This window comes from Lepisosteus platostomus, chromosome 14 (assembly GCF_059453375.1).
Source record: "Lepisosteus platostomus isolate fLepPlt1 chromosome 14, fLepPlt1.hap1, whole genome shotgun sequence".
Lineage (NCBI taxonomy): Eukaryota > Metazoa > Chordata > Actinopteri > Semionotiformes > Lepisosteidae > Lepisosteus > Lepisosteus platostomus.
Window position 1 is genome coordinate 22,904,559 of NC_142624.1, and position 25,998 is coordinate 22,930,556.

At 33.6% G+C, this 25,998-nt stretch overlaps 1 protein-coding gene across 6 annotated transcripts in view; it reads left to right on the forward strand.

The window, feature by feature from the left end:
* gulp1a (GULP PTB domain containing engulfment adaptor 1a) overlaps positions 1–25,998 on the forward strand; it is a 214,938-nt gene that overhangs the window by 154,702 nt on the left and 34,238 nt on the right. For all 6 annotated transcript variants that reach the window (XM_088605075.1, XM_088605071.1, XM_088605077.1 and 3 more), the window contains exons 3-5: positions 7,195–7,256; positions 12,424–12,495; positions 16,104–16,202. In XM_088605075.1, the coding sequence (XP_088461201.1) occupies positions 7,195–7,256; positions 12,424–12,495; positions 16,104–16,202 (233 nt within the window). The remainder of the gene's footprint in view (positions 1–7,194; positions 7,257–12,423; positions 12,496–16,103; positions 16,203–25,998) is intronic.

Below are 25,998 nucleotides of genomic sequence, written 5' to 3' on the forward strand. Positions count from 1 at the left end.
GTCTTTCGCTGGAAATCTCACCTGCTTCCACTTTACTCAACCCCCTCTCTGCCGGAGTGCTGGCTGTGACGAATTAAACCGGTTTCACAGGTATTTTCAAAGTAGGAAGTACAGTGTTGTGGTAGCTGGGCTCCTCCCTCAATAGAATCGCTTTAACATGCTAATGCATTGATTTAACAGTCCGGGAGTGGCAAGCTTCCAATGTCAACTCGACTCGATTGGAAGACAATGAACGTATTTTAGCCCTAAATGAATAAATAGCAAACATGGTTTACATAAAATAAATTTTTCCAAGAAAGTTTATAATAATAAGATCTATAGTTGAAATCTGAGCCTAAATATAAAGGAAAAGCATTTTCAGAGAGCAATCACGCTGTGTTTATGTAGAAAAAGCGATTAGGTTTATGAGCAATCTAATTACCTATTCGCTTAAAACGCTATATAAAATAAAGTTTATTTAGAGATGAATGATCAGTGTCGCAGTTTAAATAATTTTCGGAGGAGGGCTTGGACAGATTCCAAGTGCACTTTTGCAATTTACGTTGCAATTTCTGGCAAGAGGAGACACCCAAATTATAATGTAACATAACAACATAAAAACAATAACAACAATAGTGGCTGGGCAAACGATTTTTTTTATCGAAATACAAAATGAGATACTGTATAATGATGTGCATGAACAAAGGTATACTGCAATTTTCCTTAGATAAGCGATTAATGCTTCGTAGGAAGAGGGGCTCTTTTTCTCAATTCTAACAGTCTGTCCACAAACAAAACATTCCTGTTAGACAAGAGGAATTGAAAAAAACAATTTTGTCAATGAAAACCAGTGTGTGTGTCTCTCTCTGCTGGATGTCCCTCTCACTCTCTGCTGAATGAATAAAATAATTTTATTGAAAACGCATTTGCGATTGTCTGGTATTTAATTTGGTCCCTTTTAACTGTTTTTCGATCTACTGTATTGCTTTGAGATGCCACTTTTAAAGGCGATATGTAAAATAAAGTTTTTTATTATTGTTATAGAGAAACATGATCAGATTTTCCCTGGTTCAGAAAAAAGATCTAAAGTGCTACACATAACTTTCTTAATTCTATGTATTTAAAGCAGTGAACTACTGTAGGTGTCGCATAACATTCAGAAATACAATCACGTATTTGACAAATAAAAACGATTACAATCTAATCCTTCCACGTTTGATCCCAAAATCCCAAGAAATATAAATCTTGACGGGTAGAAAGCTATGCTGAAAGTTTATTAAGATACTTAGAAGACAAAGATACTGTATCAATTTATGTTGCATTAGCCTGATTATGATTAAAAAACACATATAATTAAACACGCGATTTAAATCAATATAAATGTTTATATTGTAACGCATACTGTCCAGCCTCCATTTCTCTATAAAAATTTACTCTGTTGCGCACACACACACACAATAGAAGCAGGAAGCAGAAGCAGGGACCGTTGTCAGAAGGGAAGAAGGTGACTATTCATTGTTATCAAAAATGACTTAGAATCGATCATGTTGCGATATTTTGAAATATAAAAGTCAATTGATTGTCCATAATATCGCTATTCTATTTTTTCGAAGAAATGTTTGTTAAAAGAAAAGTCCAGCACCAGCTGGATTCGAACACACAACCTGCCAGTTGTTAGTCAGGCACGTAGACAGGTAAGCTACAAGACAGCTCGCATGAACAGGGAGGCGAAACAGCCCTACACAGCCCTGTCGCAGTACACGAATATAATCATACCGTTATTAAATTCTTTAGATACGCGATTCCATATTATATTCCCTATTGATCAAATTCTAAAAGTATGCTTGTTGACTCCGGTATCATGTTAGTTAAAGACTTCGATGCTTAAAATGTTTAGGGAGAAATGGAATACTGGTGTGTATTTTTTTCTTTAAAGTACCAAGACCAGCTATATACTGTATGTTTATGTTCCAAAATTAATATCGTTTATGGCCTTCACACGCGTTACAATATGCTCCTATTCTTTTTATGCTCAGCTACTAAGATTTCCCTTCAGTGGTAAAATTCAATATCTACAACGGGCACAGTAAAGACGTTTACAGTAAGTCTTTCTACGACAGACCAACGGACCACGAGTGCCCCTGTCGGTCAACCAATCACGTACCGCGGTACCCAACGTCATCTTGCGTCATGATACGCGACACTGCAGCCAATTACCTGCGGTACGTGTCTGTACCGCGCACTTTGAATGGCTGCATCTGTAGGTATTGCTAAAAATCAATAAATGCATTAAATCAAACAATGACTACAACAAAATACTACACTGTCCTTGATCAAAGCTCTACTTCAATAAAACATTTTTTACAAAGTACCAAATCTTTTCATTCAAAACAATATCTTGCAATTGGCTCCCATCATATTTCTTACAAAAATATTCATAGTGAGCTGTAAGCATTTCGTTATAATTTGTCTGGAAATCCCCAAGTAATTAAACTGTATCCAACAATAACCCCTTCTTGACATATATAGCAGTAGTTGTTGCAAAATAACAGCTCTCTTGTGTTGGAAAATTGCAGAACATTAAGAAATTCTTAAGTCTTTTTTGCAGCGCATAAATTAATGAATGCACATCTCAGTTTAACTACTGCTGACCCTTGGGAATCCTAGATCCACTTTTAAAGCAGTAAACCAGTTTATTTTATTATTTAAGCAAAGATGAATTGATTAAATTTTGTTCATTCTAAAATCAAAATATCTTTATTTATATATTGATATATACTGTATGCCTGATATGTTTGCAAGGATATTTAATTCCTCAAACTAATTCTGAATGTTGACATTTTTCCAAAATAAAAACTAAACTAAAGCAGAACAAACAAGCTGGCATTTGCACATACTGAAAATGTTCTGAAAATAGAAAGACTTTCATTCCATGTTTACCAGACTTTATTACTCAGTTTGCTGCAAATATGTCTTCATTCATTGCATTTTATAATCAACCCTATTACAGTACCTTCCCATTCTAATGTTAAAGTCTACCTGACAAATCTTGTAAAAACTGCAAAAGTAAGCTGTTGAGGAGTTACTGTGGGATACTCTTTGTTACATATAAGCTGTATTGGTTCTTCATTTGAGTGAACAAAGTTCATGAAACAAAATAACCTTTGTTCTTGTTTAAACAACCCAGTAAGCTCTTTGCCACTAACACTCTTTCCTTAATGCTACTACTGAACATTTCTTCAGGCTTCAGTAATCTAATAAATCACTGTGAAGTATATGGAATCTTTCTTTTGATGTCCGTTATTTTTTGTCATGATATCAATGCATGAGCATCTGAGCTTAAAATTAAAAATGGAGGCAAGGAAACCTTTAATTTCTTATAATCACATCAGCTGTCTATCACAAGGCATATTCTAAGCATTTGAGACCTTTTTCGCTTGGTGGTTTGTAAGAAAAGCAATTTCAAACCAAACTAGCTTGTAATACACAGGCTGCATCTTTTTAAATCTACTTCATCAGTCACTGCTTTTCTGGTGCATGTTTAAGCTTAGCATTTGGACATTTCTGACAGCAGCAATGAAATGTTAAAATGTAAGCCCTTGAGCAATGAAGGAGAGATACAAGGGGATTGTGATAAACATTTTTCATACAATGAAATGTGTGTGCTTTGATGATGTTTAGATTATGAAAATGGTTTATGTTATTTAAATTTTATTTTACTGCACATGTACTGTATGTGGAAATGGAAAAACACTATAAAATGCTGGTAAGCAGCTTAGCTGCTTGATTGTCTGTGAAGGAATGTCTTTTGGTAGTTTAGTAAGAGCTCAACAACAAGCTAGGCTTTATTTTAGCTTTTCTTAGTGCTAATCGACTCCTCTTTTTTTCATCATAAATAAAAGAGCACTACTAGAAATCTTACAAACTGCCATGGGGTATGTCTGTCAGGACCCGCCTATTTTTGAGTGCCCTTGTTGTGACCTGCCGCATGTGGCATCACTGTATATTGTATTAAAATATTTTGATACGGTATGTCAGGTGAAATAACTTGTGACCTAATGAAGCAGCTCTGAATGGTTGTATCGTCTCTTCTCATTCTTTATCTTTGTGAATTTAGCCCAATATGTCTCTAACTCTTTTTACAGGACAATAAGTATTTCTCATTTTCCATTTAATACTATACGTAAGTGCTTTGGCTTTTTTGAACACAGTCTCAAATTCAGTTGCTCTCACTTCATTATGGAGTGACTACCTTGGCTGTTTAATCCCCTGTCAATAATGGAGGTGTAACCGTTTACACAAAGAAGCACTGCCTACAGCAGTAGGCCTAATGCCTACACACCTCATTCAGGAATAATTACTTTTCAGAAGCTCCATACTTTGGTAAAAAATAACTGACAGTCTTACTGCAGCAGACACATTGGATGAAGAATTACTTCAGTTATGTCACCTAGGTGACCATAGCACCTGTATTGCTTGAAACGTAGGGGAGGTTGTCAACCAAATGTACAACAGCATCATAAACAGTGAAAAGATCTAGATGAACGTAAGAAACAGTTGACAGTTGTCATTGGAAACCTCTGTATTAGGTTTTGCTTTTGAGCAGAGCTTTGAAAATTGAACTTGAACTATTATTACAGTGTAGTAGTGGGCTAGTATTTAGGCATTAAACCTGCCAAGAACACATTAAAAGTTCAAAACATTTTGAATTTTTCCTAACAGAATAAAAAAAAATTAAACAATGTAAAAAGAATGCATACAGTATCTTATTAACAGGAAAGAGGGGAAAATACTTTTTCAGATTTCAAATATTTTAAATGTGTCCCTGGGATAAATTTAAAACCCATATACAGTAGTTTAGTCTAACCTGATTTAGATTTTGATGTTTGACAGCTGTACTGTACTTCAGTTAGCAGATACAGTACAGTATACCTGACAAGCGCAGTGTGTATTGTAAGACATAATTGCTTTATGCTCTATGTTGTATTGATCCATCTTCAAATAGAGATTTCTAAATTGAATTTAAATTTGGAAATAAACGTGTGATCAAGAACAATGTAAATATACTGTTTTCATGTTTGCCAGAAATATATTGGAACAAAAGTGCAGAATCTGTTCCTTTTTGTATTAACAATGAAATTACTGTGTACTGGTATAGGGCTTTTAATAATAATACTTAAGTAGAAGTTAATTTTGAAAGGTCTGGGACTTTTGAATCATTTAAATTAGGTTTTATTACACTTGTAAGTTGCAGTATTTCCTCTACCTACTGTAGTTATTTGTGTCATTTAAAATTGTAATATAAAACTAATTAAGATTTACATTTTTATTGCTCAAGTGATTAAAAAACTAAATGCAAAGCATTTCTCAAAACGCTAGTCATCTTACAATTGTACAATCTATGTATTAAAATGGCTTTTCAGTGGGGAAAACTCCTACAACTCCTATAACCTTTACTACTCATACAGAACAGCTCTAGCCTTCAAAGGAGCTGACAAAGGCTGAAGATGAATTACCAAATGTGAAATGTAATACATTTCAGACTTTGATGAATTGATGTGCTTAAAGCAAAATGCTACAGAGTGGGAGTCAGTGTCCAGACTAATTTTATAGTTCATGGTGCAATCAGATTTCATCCACTGATATGACAAGGACAGTGAATGGAAATTGCCGTTTCTGATCATTTTCAAGAAATATATACACACAGAGTTTACTAACCAATCTTAATGAAACAATAAAACACCTGACTGTAGCAAATGGTACCAAAACTTTCTTTAAATCCACTCCTTGAGGTCTAAAGGGTCTGCTTTTTCGTTCACGTCTACATTACTTTGAATAATTAATCAGCTTATTTGATGATATGGACAGTGGTCAGTGATGTTTTGCAGTCCAGTAATAATATGGTCCCCCTCAGACAGTTTTCTGTATTATACATGTATTATGGTATTGATGGTTTAAGAAGGACATAAAAGCACTTAAGTGTTGTCTTGGAAAATAGTGAAAATATATTGTCCTTCTATCAAATGCTGTGCTAAGATTGAGTAATGAGAGATTTTTGTGTTCCTTTTTGAACAACTGCAGTATTTTTTCTGTAATTTATGCAGAGAAGTGGTTATATTCAGGTGCATTCCATTTGAGACAACGCATTAAAGAGTGATTATAAAGATTTATTATCTGTTTAATATTCAAGGCACAGCCAAAGCAAAGTTTCCGAACAGCTTGATCATTATGAAAACAAATGATAATTTATACTACATTCACAAATTTTTCTAAAACCAATTTTGAAAATAAGTTTCTCAGAAACACTTTTCATGTGTACTCATGTCTGTCCTTTGTATTTATCACCCTCAAGGAACCACAACAGGAATATTTGATTATTGAATGATTTAAGTAGTAAATAGTATAGAATTAGCAGGTTGACATGACGACTTGACTAGAGTTGTGCAGAACTCTTGGTGAGTCATTATGTTGATTAAGGTGCTGTCATGGCCATTCCAGAACCAGAAGAATTTGATTTAATGCTTGCTTTAAGCATCAAGGAGACATTAGTGCTGGAAAAACTGTACAATGGTGAACATGTAAATTACTTGTGAAGCAAACTAGTTTCTTGGCTCATTATTCAATTTTTGAATTTTTACAGTCATAGCAATGTCTCATGGACAGTACGGTCCATTAATGTGGATCCTTTAGCTAAGCATTTCTTAATACTTAATGTAGCACATATAGTATTTGTCACTAAATTATCATCCTTCTCTTCTAAAATCCCTCATGCATTAGTTCTTTAACTGTATGCTTAAAGTTAAGTATTAACCTCATAAGCATCTTTTGAGTATTTTTTCTGACCGATATGCTTATTCAAATACAGTATATTTGTCTGTATTTGAAAAGGGGTGAATGTTGCATTTATAAGTTAATTATTCAAAATAAAAAATAGTCAAGTGTTTTATAACTGGCATTTCAGACATTTATTAATAGTTGTGTAGTTTGGAATGTTGACATTTTGTATACTTTCTTGGAGTAAACATGCTATCCAGCATATACCAAATTTGTGGGGACCTTCATAAAATGCAAGCAACCACAAATACTACAGTATATATAAGTTGTTTTTTATATCTAAACCAACATATTTAGAATTAAAATATATGTTCTTTTGAATTAAAGTGAACTGAAGAAATATTACTATTCATTCTGAAATGTAACTCCTGTTATTTGCAGATAAAACATGGATGCATACTCCAGAAGCATTGGCAAAACACTATATAGCATACAATGCTAAGGTATGTATTGCAAATTAAAACTTTCTTTCTCTTCATCGGTTCAGTTTGATGGAATAATGGTGCAGAATATGGTCTATGCCATTCACAGTCAAATGAGTTGACCTGTCAGTGGCATTTTATTTCAAATAAAACACTGGTAGTGCTACATAAAATCCTTAAGGAAATTATACTTTGTTTTAATTTGATGTAAGTGCCAATACAGAATTTGTGCTGTGTGACTTGTATTCAATTGAACAATTAGAGTGCTCAACAGTGAAAGTCATGGGGACAGTTCAAGCACCATGTACAGTATAACATCAGGAAATAATTTCAAACGTATTGCTGCACTTGGCTTCATATGAAGTATTCAGAATCAAGACTGCATTTGATATCCAATGGAAACAAAGCCACAGTATCTGAATACCGTAGTTCCTGTTAAGTTATGGCATTTCTGAACAATTCACATTGTGAGTTTAACAGATGACAGTGACACTACAGACATAATTTATGTTAAAAGTTAAAAGTGGGCATTCTGACAGGATAGCCATTTCATTAAGAGTTTCATTACCATGGATTTTAATACTTTCTAATTCTTTTGTCTTCATGTTATATTTAATTTTCAAATGAACTAAAGAAAATTCAATTTGACAACATAATAAATTGTGCATAACAGTGATATATAGGCATTATATACAGTACAGTGTCCTGTCCAAAAAGTTTTATTTTATTTTGTAAGTAAAAAATATTTCTTAGGTAATGGCTTTTATTCTTAATAGAAGATGTTGGGAAAACTGCAGGAAAAAAAACTCTTTTTACACATTGGAATCCAGACAGTCAAGTCATAATCACAAATGAATGCTCTTCACTTCTTACAGACATCAAGTAATTAATTTAAAACAAAAAAACCCCAAATATTTGGAATTCCAAATAGGCCTACTGAAAAGATATAATACTGCAGTACAAATATTTTACATTCATCCATCTGAATACAGAAAATTGAGGATTTTGTAAAAGAACCTGATAACATTAATACCATGATAATTTACAGAATGGTTTTATTTTTGTTGGTGTGCTTTAAATAAAAAATGAATAAATGCAGTACATATATGAGATTTGTTTAAAAAAGAGTATAAAGCCATTCACAACTTTTTCAGACTTTAAAATGTTATTTTTAGGTTTTGTAATTGTTTGTTTTGAAGCTAACTGAATAACCAGGTCCAGGGGTGTGTGAGCAGTTAAGTGATTTTCTATTAATCATATTGCATCCTGCAGCTCAAGGCTAACATAGGACTGACTCACTGTCATCTTACAATAAAATACTGTTAGGAATTGCTGTGTGATAGTTGCTGTATTGTTTGAACAATAAATCTCTCGTAGCAACGAGGTGGTCAGTAGATTGGTCGCAGATATTTAAGCCCTTCTTTTACCACACAGCTATTCTTGCCTTCACTTATCTTATTTATCCTGTGTTGAATGTCCATTGTCCTGATTCTTTGCTGTCTTTGATTTGTGCTATTTCAAAAATATCAGTTCTGCAGAAGTGATTGCATTTTACATTTTTTTAAAGTATCTTTTGAATGCATACTCATCTGTAGTGAAAACACAAGTGGTATGGTCATGAGTGGGGCAATAATTGCATTCTATTTGTAAAACAATTTTCGTCTCAAGGTATTATCAGCTACAGTGACAAAGAAAGTCTTATCCCTGCAGGTTGAGTGGGTTGCTTCTCCTTTACCTGCCTAGAGTGGTTTTTAAAGACAGTCATGCACCAATGAAAATGGATATTGAACTTCAAAACAGTCACAGACTCAGCCTACTGAAAACATTTGCTCTGACAATATAATGTGCCAGTTTATTAAGTGTTTTAAATAGTGTTTTCTAATCTCTTCATATTTGACAACGGTATCTAACTTTACTTATACTTGCACTTATTTTGTGAAAGACATCTACATTCAAGCATTTCTGTTAAAGGAAGCCAAAACGATTAATGTGTGATACATTCTGGAGAAGATCTCTTTTAGTTAGCTTTGACTCAAAACCTTGGCTGTATCAGAAGACCATTTGTCACGCTCCACATATTAAATCACATATAAATCAGTTTTTACAAGTGTACAATAAATGTTTCACTTGACATTCATGAATATGTATTGATTCAGATTGTATATTTAAATAGTTATCTTCCAATGTACCCCACAATGGATATAGACAGCAGGATGGGGAAAAAAGCTTATTTGTCCTTATCTATGGGAGTCAGCTTAAGAATAAGCCATACTGTATATAATAAATGCCCATTTGCTTGTTAGTGCTGTAGGTACATGCGCTCTGGAAAATTATTCTATCAATTTTCATATATTATTAAATTATAAAAATAATGGAATTCATCAGAGTGTTCAGTGCATTTGTTAAGTCATCAAAGGGTCTTATCCAGCTGTATCATGTTCAGCAACATGGCTGGGTAGTTTATTCCATACTCCCACACTTTTAAACGGTTTTCAGTGTACTTCCACATACAGTAGTTTCCACTTCTGTCCTTAGTGTGCGTTCCATTGTTAATGTTTTCAGAATTCAACTGAGTTGACTATGACTATGTTGATCTTTAAGAATTCTGAATACTTGAAACAATACCCCTTATAATCGTCTTTGACTAACTCTTAAAAGCTTAATTTTTTTTAGCTCGTCAGAGTAGGACATTTCCTTAAGCTTGGAAATGTGTCCGGTTGCTCTTCTCTAGACTTATTTTGTAGGAGCAATCTCTTTTTTGTTTCATTGTGACCATACTTTTACACAGTATTCTAAATGTAGACTAACTAGTGCTTTGTATAATTTTAAAATGACATCCCTTGAATTAAACGTTGTGCTTTTAATTATGTATTCAAACATTTTTGGATTCTTATTTGATCCCCGCATTGTATAGAAGATATTATTGTGTCAACAACAGTACCTAAGTCCTTTTCATATATAGTATCTTCATCTCTTTAAGATCTGTTTACTATTTTTATAGTATCTGTCATTTATGTTTTTATTATCTTAATGTGCTCATTTGATATCTGCCCTCAATATCATGTGCCAGGTATCTTGAATTTGCTGCTTCTACAGCATTTCTTAATCTTCTTATTTTGATGGTTTCTGCAACCTTGAATAGATTGTACCAGAAGCTAAGTCATTGATAAATTAGGAAGATCAGTGGTACAAGTACAGATCCTTGTGGTACTAACAAGTCCTCCATCCAAATAAATGTATTATGTTTTATGTATACTGACTACAGTCTGGAAAATTAATCTTATATTTGGACCTTTAGCAAAAGCCTTCAGAAAACCTATACTGTACCATAGGTTCTGTGTGTCCATTACTGTTGTTGCTTGTTCAAAAAGCTGTTACGTGTTACTTATTTACTTATTACTTAATTACTTAACCTAACCTACCTTTTTTTAATCCATGTTAATTTTTCCCAGGGATTTTTTTCCATGTATGAGGTCCCCTTTTCTAGTTCTAATTAGCATTTCCATATTGTTGTATGAAACAGAATGTAGAATTACTAGTCTATTCTGTAGCTACTTTGTTCAGTTGTGACACCTACTTATGGATAGGCACTACATAAGCAGTTTTCAAGTCCATGGGCGCTGCACTTATCGACTGTTGAATGTTATTTTTTTCACAAGTAGTACCTGAGCTTTATCATTTTGACAATAAGCATCTATTATTTAGGGATAAGATTTGTATTCAATGCTTTAGGATCTAAGGAAGACCCATGGCTTCCTTAGAAATAAGGATAGATATTGCAGACTTTGTGCCTAACATATGGAACAACAAGAAGGTTAATGATGCCATCTGTTGGACATTGACCATAATGTAGATTCTGAAGAAAGTGATGACTAAAGAAACTTGCAAGTTGAGTATAACTTAATGTTTTGTGTTCATGGGAAGCTTAAAGTAAAATTATCCCTTTCCGTAATGGTTTCAAAATTGTATTGTGCATTTACACCTTCTGATGTTCATTTATCATAAGTTAAAATTGGTCTGAAAATGATGGTCAGGAAATCAGTTTTAATGCACATTTAAATGTAGTGCAAAAAAAGGTGGATTAAATGTGTTAGTTATATTCCGTGCAAACTGATATGTTGATGTAGAAGAACATGATTCATATTTATTGACGTGAATCAGCAAGCATTGTATGCCAGTTCAATATGTAGATATGTCTGTAGGTTAAGTACTTTGTGAATTTCCTCTGAAATCTGAAATTGCCTTATGTTTATCTTAGTGTTCCAGTGTTTCAATTTGCCTTATAAACATACAGTTTCTATGTATACAAATTAAATTTTTAAACTGTAGTTAAAATGGTCAGTGCCATGAATAACACTGCAAATAAGTTGATGCTGCTACATTTTAGAAAGTAATAACTGTTGTATATAAGACTACAGATGATAGATAACAACTATTAAGATATTGGAATTAGTATTTTTTTTTCTGTTTTGATCCTTCAAAGTTAAACATAAATAAGAGAGAATGTACATTTCAGAACAAATGGTGCAGATTATTTGTAATATTTTACATACTAGTTCTGATATTTAGACAAAGATGAAATACCTCAATATTTTTTCAGAAATGTCATATACATAACATACAAACTAAAAATGAACCATCACATTTTTTCCTTTTAATTTAAAATTACTAAACCATTAACAGTTTAGATACCACACTGGTTTGAATTGCTGCCTTGCTGCACTGGAGCCCTGGTAGACCTACTGGTAGGTTAATTTGGTTCTGGGAAAACTGCCCCAGGTGTGAGTTTGTACGTACTGGTGTTCCCTGTGATGGTCTGAGGTCCCGCCCAGGCTATATCCTGCCTTGTGCCCATTGCTTTCTGGGACAGGTTCTAGCTCCCCTGTGAACCTGCATTGGATAAAGCAGTTAGAAAATCGATGGATGGATTAACAATTCCTTAATAATTCTAGTACTTCAAAAACGAAGATTGTGCAAGTCTGGAACCAACTCCAAAGTCAATGCAATCTTTTAGGAAAGTTGTATAAGTAGAATTCTTAGAACATTAAAATAATAGCAACCACATGAGAAATACAGACACAACCTCCTCCATTCAATTAGATATACTGTATGATGTAAGACATATCATGTTTAAGATGTCTGGTACTGTAGCATCCTGTAATAAGGGAATGTTTTTTTATTTTGTTAGTTCCTTGGAAATACGGAAGTGGACCAGCCTAAAGGCACGGAAGTCGTAAGGGATGCTGTCCGAAAACTTAAGGTATGTTAAAATAAACTTGAAGAGAAAAAAGAGTGCCTGAATAAGATTGTAAAGACTGTGCCATGAATGTCAAAACTTGTTAAAAGGAAATAGCTGACGTCAGTGACAAAACCATAAGAACAGGCCTTTTTCCCCTGGAAACCACAGATGCCAGAAACAACATTGTTATTTTTTTGTTCACTGGAAAAATGTACTGGAGTTGTGCTACACATCTGGAAAAAAGAATCATCTGCATGTAAAATGTCTCTTTTTTCTGATAGTTTTTTTTAAATAGAGGGTATTATATAACCTTTATTTTCATTGTGATGGATTATTATAAACTGTAAAACTACTCTGAAAATGTATTGAGGAAATTAATTGATCATCAGTTACCTTCAAAGCACCTGGCTTATTTTGTTCTATCACACATTTGTCCAATATCAGCTTTGAGAATTTGAGAATCTCATTCTTTGACAAATAATCTGATAAACACCCACACATAGACCATTACACTAAATAAGGCATGCAACACAGTTATGAAAGTAACATCCCAAAGAAAATTTATAAGAACTACACAACTCTAATGTCATTTCAAGATTAGTCAATAGATGGTGGTAGATGCCTGCTTTCTCTAGAGATATTATTGTTCGTGTATGATACAATGAAAAGGAAGAAAATACAGCCAAAATGTCAAATCACAATATACATTTTATTGGATTTAATATATTTTTAACTTTACATATTTAATCAATTGTGACTATTAACAACAATTATTAAAACTTTTAAATTACAAATATTTAAAATACTTTGTAAAATGAACATTTAAAATGTTCACATACAATGTGGGACTTATTATTTTATTTTAAAATTAATTTTCTGTACTTTTATTTGTGTAGTCTTCAGGGAAAATATTTAGTTCTTTATTTTTTTTTAGGATTCAAAGGTATGATCTTCATTTCTGCAAATACATAGGCCAATCAATCTTTTAGTTCAGGAATCCTTTGTTAACTACTACGATTTATATGAGATTCTGAGAATGCATTGAACAGTTTTTTGGATAAAATATATACAGTGAACATTGTTGTGGTGATTAGCTTATTGATGTCAGCAAGGAGTACAGTATAATGTTTTATTAAAACCCCCCACACACCATTATATGGGGAAAAATAATTACAGATATAATTCTGCTATACCAATATATAATTCTGCTATATAAAAAGTAATTAATTTAGGAGAAACTGTAGAATTTTGTATTCTCTTTGAGGTTATAGAGTGTTCTGTGTTGATCAATGGCAAAAAATGTCAATTTAAATACATTATGATTCTATATTGTAAAAAAATAAACTTAATATGAAAAAGTCCAAAGGCATATATGGTTTTTTAACTTTTGGGGTCGTCAGTGCAGGATTGGTGCCAAAGCTGCACGCTACAGCTTGTTGTCACAGCATCTATAATTTTGTTTCTTTTGTCATCTTGCCACCATGTGCTCCTGGTGTCCATAATAACCATCATCACAAAAATGTTACAGATGTGAAGATTGCATAATTACTGCCAGAATTAAAAATATATATATAATAGAAATATGGAAATCTTGTTGGAGACACCTTAGCTGTGTGACTTAACATAGTCCTTTCACTAAGATTTAAATATTTAAGAGAACACTGTACATGTATATTTGAGAATTAATGTTTTCATTCCAAATACAACTTCAAGTGCTTGTTCCCATTGGGAATGTATGCAATTGTTATATTTCATTACAATATTTGTAGTTTGATATTTCATTTAACACATTATAAGCTTTAGGGTATTGATTTAGAGGAACACATTTTCAGGTATTTTACTGTTGATTCAAGGGGTTGTATTTAAAATATTAAAGTATCCCTCTTTCCAGTTTTAGAACAGGAAGTGTTGACTACTTTTCCAGTCAATTACATATTTGTATGGAAAGGTTAATCAGTATTTAATAGCATAAATTGCTCCTTAACATTTTAGCAGTACATTTCTTTTATTTTTACAATGAATATATTTGCTGGTTTGAGCAAAACCTTTAAGTCTGATTCATTTTCTCCTCCTTCATTTGAAATGGCTGAGGCCAGAGCTCCTTAAAATAACCATGTATGGTTACTGCACCAATGTTAGTCTTGGAAAACTTTAGTGTTTTTTTTAATTTAAATTACGTAATGTCTGCTGGTTTTCTGCTTTTTCAGTGTCCAGTATATACTGTTCTCTGTCCTGTTTATATAGTTCTTCTTGATAAAATGACTCATTTTTTTCAGTAGTTACAGTATAATACATTATGTATCCTTTAAAATACAGCAGTAATTTACACTTTAGTATTTGATCTTTGCCTGTTGTCAAGGCTGAGTGGTTGAAATTTATTTATTATCTGTATAGTGTGGTTTCTGACAATCCATTGTAAATGGTATTCACTGAAGGTATACAATTTTGCCAAACAATTTCCGTTTTTGACTTCTGCATTATCAACAGACCTCAGTAAACCCACTCACTAATGCCACTAGGGAAGTGGTCATTAGCAGAGCCTCTGTAAAATGTTATTACATAATATTTTAGAATCCTTTGTAAACGCTGCTAACCAAGGACCTGCTTCTTGAGGTGTGTCTTTAAGGAGAGAGGTGATAGGTCTGCTAATCTGACTTTCAAGTTTACAAATAAAATCTGAAGACTTGTCTTCAACTTCCTCCAGACTTGTCTTTTTCTGTCTTAGTCCAAATTATCCTTTTAAATCATACTGCAGCTAATATCATCGCAATACTGTTCAATAAGACTTCTGCTACAGCAGCATACTCTGGTTATTGAACACGTTCCAGTGGTTTGACTTAAGTAAAAAAGAGACTGTGTTGAATTAAATGTAAGACACATAAGGTGAATGAAAGCAAACCATTCAAACCATCTTAATACAGTCAAATACTACATCAAAGCGATTTAGACATCATCTTTAACAGCAGTCTATGCAGTCCTGCAATGTCAGTTTAAAATGTAGGAAAGTATGTAGTGACATTAACTTATTGCTACTAACCACTTGGGCTAGTGATGGTACTAAAGGAGGATTATGTCTGAGAAAGATTAAACTAGCTGTATCCCTGTCATCAGTGTATAAATTAAAACCTTGTTTTAATAAATTTGAATAACAATCCCTGTGATTGATGCATGGCCACTTTTCAGCATGTCTGGCAGGCACTTCCCACTTTAACACTTTTCTTTCTTTGTGTGTGTGTTTTTTCCACCCTTTTTTTCTGGTCCTTACCACAATGGCTGTGGATTTCAAGTGTGGAGTTCAGCTGTAATCCAGGTAAGAATAGGCAGGTTGACTAGAATTCAAGTTCTTCTAAGGTAAGTTGAACTCCACACTTGACAACCCTATGTTTTATTTCTGTTGCTCCGACACGAGGTACAGTAACTTTCAACTCTTAATGTCACAAAGAGGTGGTACAATAAATACTGTATAATAACCAGTTTGGCTTTCTTATTTGTGCGACTTTTGTGTGTAGTTCATATGAGTTTGTGAGTGTGGAGTTCTTTCTCACCAACTTTCTTAGGTAATTTGCAATACTTTCCACATAATCTGGGGATTTTGAATTTAAATGCATTTATTTTTCTTTCCTCCATAGTTTCAAAGGCATATTAAGAAATCTGAAGGCCAGAAAACACCTAAAGTGGAATTACAAATTTCTATTTATGGTGTGAAAATACTGGATCCTAAGACAAAAGTAAGTATGTTTGTCTGAATTTTGGATTTGCATTACCCGAAATACCAAATTTGGTTTAGTCATGTTTCATGCCCAGATGTGTTCTGGCTTGAGATGAAATAGGGATGATCTCAGTATAACTGTCAGAATGAGAACCTTTTGTATGCAGAGGCAGAATAATTCACTTGACAGTTTGTCAAGACAAACTGAAATATTACAACATCAAAGGGCTTCTCTGCTCTATAAAACATTCATCACCTTTAATTTCCTGTACATACAGTATTACATTTTTACATTTACAGGTTGGATAATATTTTGTACTTAATTTCTAAAAATGTTTACTATAATATTAATAGCATTGAAAAGTCATACAGTATTTATCATACTGTATGTAATTAAAGTCTAGGTTACATGTATTCATGGACCTGTACTTGGCCATCTTCTCACAAGGATTACACTGTCTAGATGCCTCCTATACAGTATGTGCTATGATCAGAGGGGAAATACATGAACATTCTTCCATGGACAGTATCATTTCATGTAGAAAGTGTTTCAGACTTTGGTTTCTGTTGGTGAACTGCTGTGTTGAGTTAGAATCAGAAGCGTTTGATTGGATTATGGTATGGAGATTGAGATGGCCAATCAAGAACAGGTATGTGCAGCTCATCATTCTTTTGTTAATCTGGATGTATGGTTTAGATCACTGTCATACTAAAATGTCTGTTTTCAGCCAAGCTTGAGCTTCTTGGCAAAAAGAACTAGGTGTCAGCCCAAAATGTCATAGTAACACATTGGAGTTCAAGATTTCTTCTATCTTGACAAGTGTTCCAGGACCTGTACAATTCTGTACAGTATATGCAAATTAACTCCACTATATATACACATTAATATATATTTAGACTCTCTGTCATATTTGACAGTTAGCATGAGCATTTTCTTTCCATGAGTTTGACCCTTTTTATGTCAAGCACATTGCTGATGATCATGCCCAGAAGGCTTAATTTTCATTTAATCTGCCCATAAGACATTGTTCCAAATGTCATTCAAACAGTGTTTGGCTAGTTTGAGTTGCCTCTTTTGCATATGGCCTCAAATGGTAGTTTTTGACACTTGGTATACTAGAGATGCCACTGTGTATTGGAATTCTTCAGCTGTTGCCTTTGGATTTACAGTTGACTCCCAAACTGTACCTCTTGATACACCTTGATAAAAAAGACTCACTTATGCCATCCTCCAACTTGTGGTTCATGCTATGAATGAATGTTTTCTGTTTATTACCTCCTTTATACCCTAAAGAAGCAGGAAACCTTTCAAGGCCTCTTCTCAATTGAGAGACTTACACTTCCAAAGAGCAGAATGTTACTGTTATTTTTGTTTTATTTAAAGGAACACTTAAAGATGTGAACAAATGTGACTCTCCAGTTTCCTGTAATTCAGTTATTTATTATGAAAAATATAAATATGACTTTGGTCTGTGTAATGCTATTATGATTGCAATATATTATTATTTTTATTGCTATAGTAGGTGATGTTTTTAGTTTTTATTTTATTGTTGGTATAAATAAATCTGGAGGTCACTGTACTGTATGTATAATTTTGTATGCTTGTTTGACTCTTCTGTTTGAACAGAGTAGTTTAATAATTTGTAAATCAAGAGTAGGAGGAAATTAGGTGCAAGAGATGGGGGCTTGATGAGAATGATGTCATTCAATGATTTTAACATTCTTAAAAATTCTTGATTGCACAAGGCATATCCAGAAAGAATCTATACTCATTAACTCTCTGACAACACTATATCTATCTATAATGATGGTAATGGGTTTGATTAACATTCACTTTGATTGCAGAAAGATGTAGTGGATCAAAACAGTCTAGCTCACTGACTTCCAGCTACACTGATCAAAAGCTATTTCATTTATCCATCCATGTGTTATAAGAAACTGTTTGTTTTAATATTTTGCTTTTTATGATATAATGCTCTGCAACCTTTTGAAAGTGTTATATCTGTACACTGAAATGTACATTTTACATTCCATGATAGCAGCATACTCTTTATTTTATAAAAGATAACAGGTTACAAATAAGTGAGCGTAATTGAAAATACTTCCCTTAGGGTATTCATATTTAATATTAATTAAAAGATAATAATAAAGAAATTGGTGAGTGTTTCTGACTTCTCTATGAATGGACAACTCACCAGCTGGAACAAAATGTCTCTTAATGGATCCTGAAAATCACGTGTAAGGTAAATAATCTGAGAATAATTAGATGAAACGTATATTATCATCATGTGGGTATATACTATTGTTTCTCAGAAAAAACGCTACCTGGTAACAAAAACACTTTTGCAATTAAGCCTTTTGCCAGGCTTAACGTAGTAGTCTTTGCTTCCATAAGACTATTTGACTGACTAAAACAAAGGTAACTACTGACTTTGATACTTGGAAAGTTTATTTTTAATTGATTTACTGAATTACAGCTAATATGAAGAGGTTTTTTTTTCTATTCATAGTATACATTATCAACAACCAGTATCAATTAAACTTAACTATGGGGAGCAGGGTGCCATCCTTTGAACATGGATTGATTGTTTTGGCATATGAGGAGCTCGTGCATTTTGAGTTTCATATTTCATAAAAGGGTTATACTAAGTTCCCATATGAATTTTCAACAGTTCTGATATATACTTTGTAAATACTTTGTTCATAAAAAAGATTTACAAAGATCAGAACAATGTTAACAGAACCAGTTAGACATTGGTGGCTTGCATAGAGCTGCCTCCAGGTGCTTCATTTTCATGACAGTCGACTACACTATTCAGAGTTCCAATAAAGTAATAATCTTAAAATGTAAACAAGAAACATTTGTAATTATCAATGATTACAAGAACATCCCTGATTTATTATCTTTAATGCTCCATCATATATTTAAATGTGCATTTATTAGATTAAAAAAAGATTTGGTTCCTTTTTTCAGTGAAGTTAATCCATGTTTTCATGGCATTTCAAGACATATATTTTTAGCTATTAAGAGCCCTTTTAAGGTTTCTGCTACACCTTGTTATTGCCTCACATTTGAGCATGAGGATGACATATACTGTAATACTTGGAGGACAAGGGTTTGGTTATGTAAACAGTTTAAAATATTTTGATTAACTGGACCTTCACTTAGTTGTTTAAAAGCTGAACTTGAAAACAGCTGTGCCTGCTGTTACAAATCCAGATGACAGATTTAGACAGCTATTATTCGCCATTGTTGAATTACAGTAGGCATCTTAAAATATTTTCAAAAGCAGTTACATTTTACAGATTTCTTTTTGTTGAGAACAGCTAAACACAAACATTCAGGTCACTCTTAAGCTTTCTTTGAGATTTTTCTGTAAACTGTAGACCCCACTGTTCAATTTAGAAGTATTGCTGTTGGCTGCTTTACTTTTTAGGTGATTAGTTATAGATTTAATGCTGATCTTATTACCCATCAGCTGTTTTTTTTCATTTTCTTTTATAAGTTCACCATGTTTTGAATTGCTAAAACTACAGGGACATGATGATTCCCATGACCTTCAGTCAGAGAGCAAGTATCAGATGTCAATTTAGGCCTCAACAAACAAAATAGACCATGATTGTTGTAGAAATTGTGATAAAAACCTTTCCCACTGATTTTATTTTTTACAACATTGTGCTTACGATGTTTAACTTGGACACCAGAACATACAAAACTCCTATAAATCTCCAATTATGGCATTGCATTTTCTTTTTGAGAAGTAAAAATGATAAGTATTAAAATTCACAGCTGTAATACTGAAAATGTCCTTGGAGGCTGTTATTTAGAATTAAGAACATTCATTAGAAAAATAAAAGATTGATGTTGGCAGCACTTTACACTGTTGTTCCAAAACCCATTACATTGCAAAACAAGTTATATTGTCTCCCATTCTCACATTATAATGGTTTAGTATTGTTTTCAGCTGCCCATTAGTGCAATAGTAGAGAGAGTTGGGTGTCCTAAAAAAGTGAACACATAGCATAACCATGAGTAAATAAACGATCTTCACTAGGCAAAAAAAATACTAAGATCCATTAACTTGAGTTTCATTTAAATTGGTTCCCAGTGTTTTAAAAGGTAATTCTGTAAAAGGTGTTTCTATTCCTGCCATGCATTGCTTATTATTAATTTTTTCACAGCAACATTTAAAAAGTATTTTTTATGTACTGTCTGTACATATGTATAAGTACAGTACCTGTGGAAAACCCATATTGTTTAGTTATTCCAACTTACTTATATAAATATCAAATGCAGTACCTGCTTTTAGGCAGGGTAAAAATGTAAATATTTTCAAAATAAAAAAAATAAAAGTCAGAAATGCTGTGCTATACATCATCTTTTGATACAATATATCAATTTATGATTTCATTAGTACAACTACAATACAGATTCATTTTTGCTTTATTCTTTTTCACTATACTTTAATCTCTTTATTAGCTGATTAGCAGTTACTATAATTTCTGTCAGAAAAGCGCTTGTTTGAGACCTGGGTTGATGATGCACGTTTACATTGGAGGGTGGAAATGACCAGAAATAAGAAGCGAGGCTAAACACAAGCTCTGGGATCAAATAGAGTATTTATGGGAAAGGTTTTATGTTGAATGTTAACTTGATTGGGTGTCAGGGTGGCATGGTGGTTAGTGCTATTACTTCACTGCTCCTGGGACTAGGACTGGGGCATCTTCTTTGCATGTCCACATGTGTGATGAGCGGGTGCACGACTGTTTGAAAAAATATGAGTGCTTGGTAGTCTTTCAGCACTATTGCATTTCACTCAGTGCTGTTGGTTTTGTATTTGTAGCATCTGTGGTCTTGACCTTGCAGTGTGATCCAGCATGCCTTGCTGGGAAGCCTTTTCTGTTATTTTTAAAAATTTTGTTTTAGATTCTGCTTTTTACTGAGGCTACTGCCCAAACCATTGCGTAAAGCAGGAGAATTGTATATGACTCAGTTAAGAGTTCTCAATATTCATTAACCGCATGTGCGTTTGGCATAAAATGATTTATTATATATGCAACTGGTTTTGTCACTATTCCTCATAACTGTCTGGAGTTTGTGCTGTAATGTTATTATGTTATGTCTGGTAATTGTGTTGCAGTAAAAGAACTTGCTAACCTAACTTTGTCGCAATCCTGTATTGGATAAAGTAGGTAGAAAATGGACGTTTGGAAAATTGTGTCTTTGAATCCCTGTAAAGGACATAAACATGGCCATGTATGGAGCAGGTAACAGTTTGAAATTTGGCACTGGAGAGACTATATTAATCTGTTGTAAATTGCTAAATATACTCTGCTGTAAATGCGATAAGAGATTACTGGAATGGCACTATCACCACTAGGCGATGCCAAAGTGAATATGTACTATACATATGTACTGCTAGAAAGTTGCTGCATTATCATTACACACTTAAAATATTGCATTAAGGGTGTACATTTAAAAAATCTTAAGTAACTATAGCTTAACTTCTTTTGGTTATGTACTGTTTTGTACAATACTGGATCTCCAGGTGTTCCACCAAGAGAACATTTTAAAAATATCCTACTTAAGTGGTACTTCTGTATTTTCCCTTGATACGTTTTGAATATCACTTCCCAGCCATGAGGAATATTCAGCTGAGGCTGACACATGTTTTTAAGTATATTTTCATATGCAGTTTTGCCTTTGAGAACCAGATGGGCTTCATCCAGATCACCTCTAAAACCCAGGGATTCATTAAGTCATACAGAGGAGTACTGTTTAATAAAGGATAATTGCATTCCATTATTTCCACCAGAAATAACTAACCCTGGGGATAGCTCCACCCTGTGTTCAGAGAATCTCAAAGGACAAAAACGGCATGATGAAGCGCAGTTTTTGGTCTGACACTTGTGTTGCTTAGAAAGCGCAATGTAAGTGAAATATCACAGTGGGAATAAGTACTGGTAAAACAACTGCTTGAATTACTGTAAATTACATCCAATCTGGAAAAAAAAAAACTTGTTTGCTGTTTACAGGGGTTTGTGTAATTTCCAATGTAGCAGTAAACCCAAGTGATTCAGCCCGTGCATCAGCTGGGTGAGGTCTTTGGATCTTTGGAATGATTCTCTTATTCACCCAAGGGATTGCATAGGATTAGCAAGGCCTGAGAAAACATGATGTGCAACAGAATATGAACTGCATAGGAAGTAAAATAACTTAAAGAAAATAAAAAATATATAGATTTGAAATGGTAGAGGATATACAGAGTAGTAAGTATTATCTATCTATCTATAAATACAGTATTGTGCTATATGCAGCATGATGTATACAGTATCTGGTGTTTTGGATTGTGGAAGAAAGAAAAGAAAATCCCAAATTTAGTTCTTCAAAAATATTCATTGTAGCATAATGTTTTAATGTCCGTACAAGTTTAATAATCTGGCAACGAACCCTGCAATTCACTAGAAAACTGTTAACAGATGAATTCATGAGAACAATGACTACATTAAGATAAGATGCCAATATTGTCCCAGGCAGTAAGCATAATGTGCGGGATGATTTGTCAGGGGATGGCTGATGCTATATAAATAAAAAGAAATACTTCTTTCTTAGTGTTCAATGTTGTGAAATGTTGTAAATCGTGTCAATTTATCTCGTACAATTTCTGATCACGTGACAGCGTATGATCAGTGATACATCAATTTCCCTATGGGATTAATAAAGTATTATCTATCTACCCAAACTCGCAGCAAGGTGAGGGAACAAAAATTGAATTTTAGTTATTTGGTGCTGGTGTGAATAACAATTAATTGTTATCAAGCTGTTGGCTGCTCTTTTTAGCATGTTAGAACTATATCTTTATACTGTAATACATTTTATTAACTTCCCTGTGTTTATCAACATATAAACGAGAGCTTTTGTACAAGTTTCGTGCCCCAAAACCATTTATTTAGAGGAACGCTGCTTCAGAATGCAGAATACTATCAAAGTTTTGTTTAATTGTTCATTAATATTTTCATTTTTTAATGTCTGGGCAATAGAAACGAAAAACATTATAACTTTTTGCCTGCCCAATTTTTAAAAATTTCTTCGTTTAATATTATTAACATGAAAAGCTGACTTAGTCATGTCTGTTGCAACATCAAAATACATAATGTATCATTTCTGCAATTCAGTATTTGATGACATTATATGACTACTCTTGGGGAAAAGGCTTATATTTTTACTGGCTACAGTATTCTTCTTTCTCACATACAGATGCAGCCATTCAAAGTGCGCGGTACAAACACCGCAGTACAGATACCGCAGGTATGATGACACGCGATACCGCGGTGCGTGATTGGTTGACCGACAGGGGCACTCGTGGTCCGTTGGTCTGTCGTAGAAAGACTTACTGTAAACGTCTTTACTGTGCCCGTTGTAGATATTGAATTTTACCACTGAAGGGAAATCTTAGTAGCTGAGCATAAAAAGAATAGGAGCATACTGTAACGCGTGTGAAGGCCATAAACGATATTAATTTTGGAACGTAAACATACAGTATATGGCTGGTCTTGGTACTTTAAAGAAAAAAATACACACCAGTATTCCATTTCTCCCTAAACATTGTAAGCTTCGAAGTCTTTAACTAACGTGATACCGGAGTCAACAAGCATACTTTTAGAATTTGATTAAAAGGGAATATAATATGGAATCGCGTATCTAAAGAATTTAATAACGGTATGATTATATCCGTGTACTGCGGCAGGACTGTGTAAGGCTGTTTCGCCTACCTGATCATGCGAGCTGTCTAGTAGCCTACTGGTCTAGGTGCGTGACTACCAACTGGCAGGTTGTGTGTTCGAATCCAGCTGGTGCTGGACTTTTCATTTTTATTTATTTATTTTTTAATCGCGTAACATAAACATATTACCGTATGCAAACTGTACTGTATACAGTATGTATATGTATATTTAATGTCTTAACTGTGCCCGTTTAATTGAATTAAAAAAAAATTATTTAACACGAACATTAAGCTGTTTACATCTTCCGCCTGAGAACAGTCACCCGTTGCTACCCAACGCAGAATGGTGATTGGCTGACACTATCTGACACCCCTCTGATTGGAGAAAAAAGAAGTGCTGGTGTGCTATACACACTACCAGGAAGAGGATTTCTTTCTATTCAAAACGTATATTTTAAAAGTTTAAGAAGTAAAAACCTTACAGCGTACACAGATTTCTAAACTGATCAGGATCGTTATCTTTGTCTTATGCATAATAATGTTCACCGCTCTGTCCAGCAAATTAATAATAAACTTTATTTTATATAGCGTTTTAAACGAATAAGTAATTAGATTGCTCATAAACCTAATCACTTGCTTTTTCTTTTTATTTAGGCTCAGATTTCAACTATAGATCGTATTATTAATAACCATAATAACAACCAACCAACAAAAACAACCATATAAACATAATGGTGGTGCTGGACCTTCCAGTTTTATTTATTTATTTTTTAATCGCGTAACATAAACATATTACCGTATGCAAACTGTACTGTATACAATATGTATATGTATATTTAATGTCTTAGCTGTGCCCGTTTAAGTATTGAATATTCATATCTAATTTTACCACTGAAGGGAAATCTTAACATAAACATACAGTATATGGCTGGTCTCGGTACTTTAAAGAAAAAAATACACACCGGTATTCCATTTCTCCCTAAACATTGTAAGCTTCGAAGTCTTTAACTAACGTGATACCGGAGTCAACAAGCATACTTTTAGAATTTGATTAAAAGGGAATATAATATGGAATCGCGTATCTCAAGAAATTAATAACGATATAATTATATTCATGTTGCAAAAGAACTGCAACGGACATAAAAACTCCCTTGCATGGTTTCATTACGACCAGAATCGGTCTTGAGATATTTTTAACTTGATTTACAGTATTTGAGAGGTATGTCTTAACACCGATACTACAGTGCTTAAGTACTGCTCACGTATATGTTTCTAGGTTTATATTATGCATTTCATACAGTCAAATTACTTTTGAGCAATAAGAAGCGCGAAACGGTATGCGTTTTACTTTCGTTTTGTGCTGGGACCCGTGGATTGATTAGAGATATCAAGTACATACAAGTCATTTTTTAAATGTTGTAGTTCGTCTTGAAAAAATGTTACGAGTACATCATCTATCAACAATTACACAGGTTCTGTTTCCATATTGCGGATTTTGGTTACGTAATATTATTTTCTAGATTTCACGTTGTGAATATGATGGGATGTCTGATGGGATGTTTCTAAAAATCCATCCTCTGTAAAACGTCTTCTCTAGTTGTCCTGCATATGTATTCGCTAATGAAGCTGTGTGTTCTGAGCCTAGATCTCTACATTTCTGTATGAACCAGCTTAGAGGGCTAAAGACAGCTTGTGTTTAAATTGAGTGTAAGGCAATTTATGCTTCTAAAGTCATGGTCAGCATTTATCTTTGTACTGTGCTGTAAACTTGTTCTGTGCCAAGTCACATTATTTTATAGCGTTTTTAAAGCGTTATCAAATAAGGTGTTACTGTAGTTTACTGAGTCCCATGTCACATGGTCTGTGATTGAAACCTGTAAAACCGGTTTAATTCGTCACAGCCAGCACTCTTCAGGTGTGAGGGTCTTCTGCTCAGAATGAAACGCTAAAATGTTTGTGTATATTCTAATGGTAGTGGGGGCGGGGTGTGTGGGAACAGGTTTGGTTGAAACATTTTCTCTGAAAGCATTTTCTTCGCAGTTTAACCGATCTTGTTACAGCATGTTACAGTTTACTATTATTAACCATATT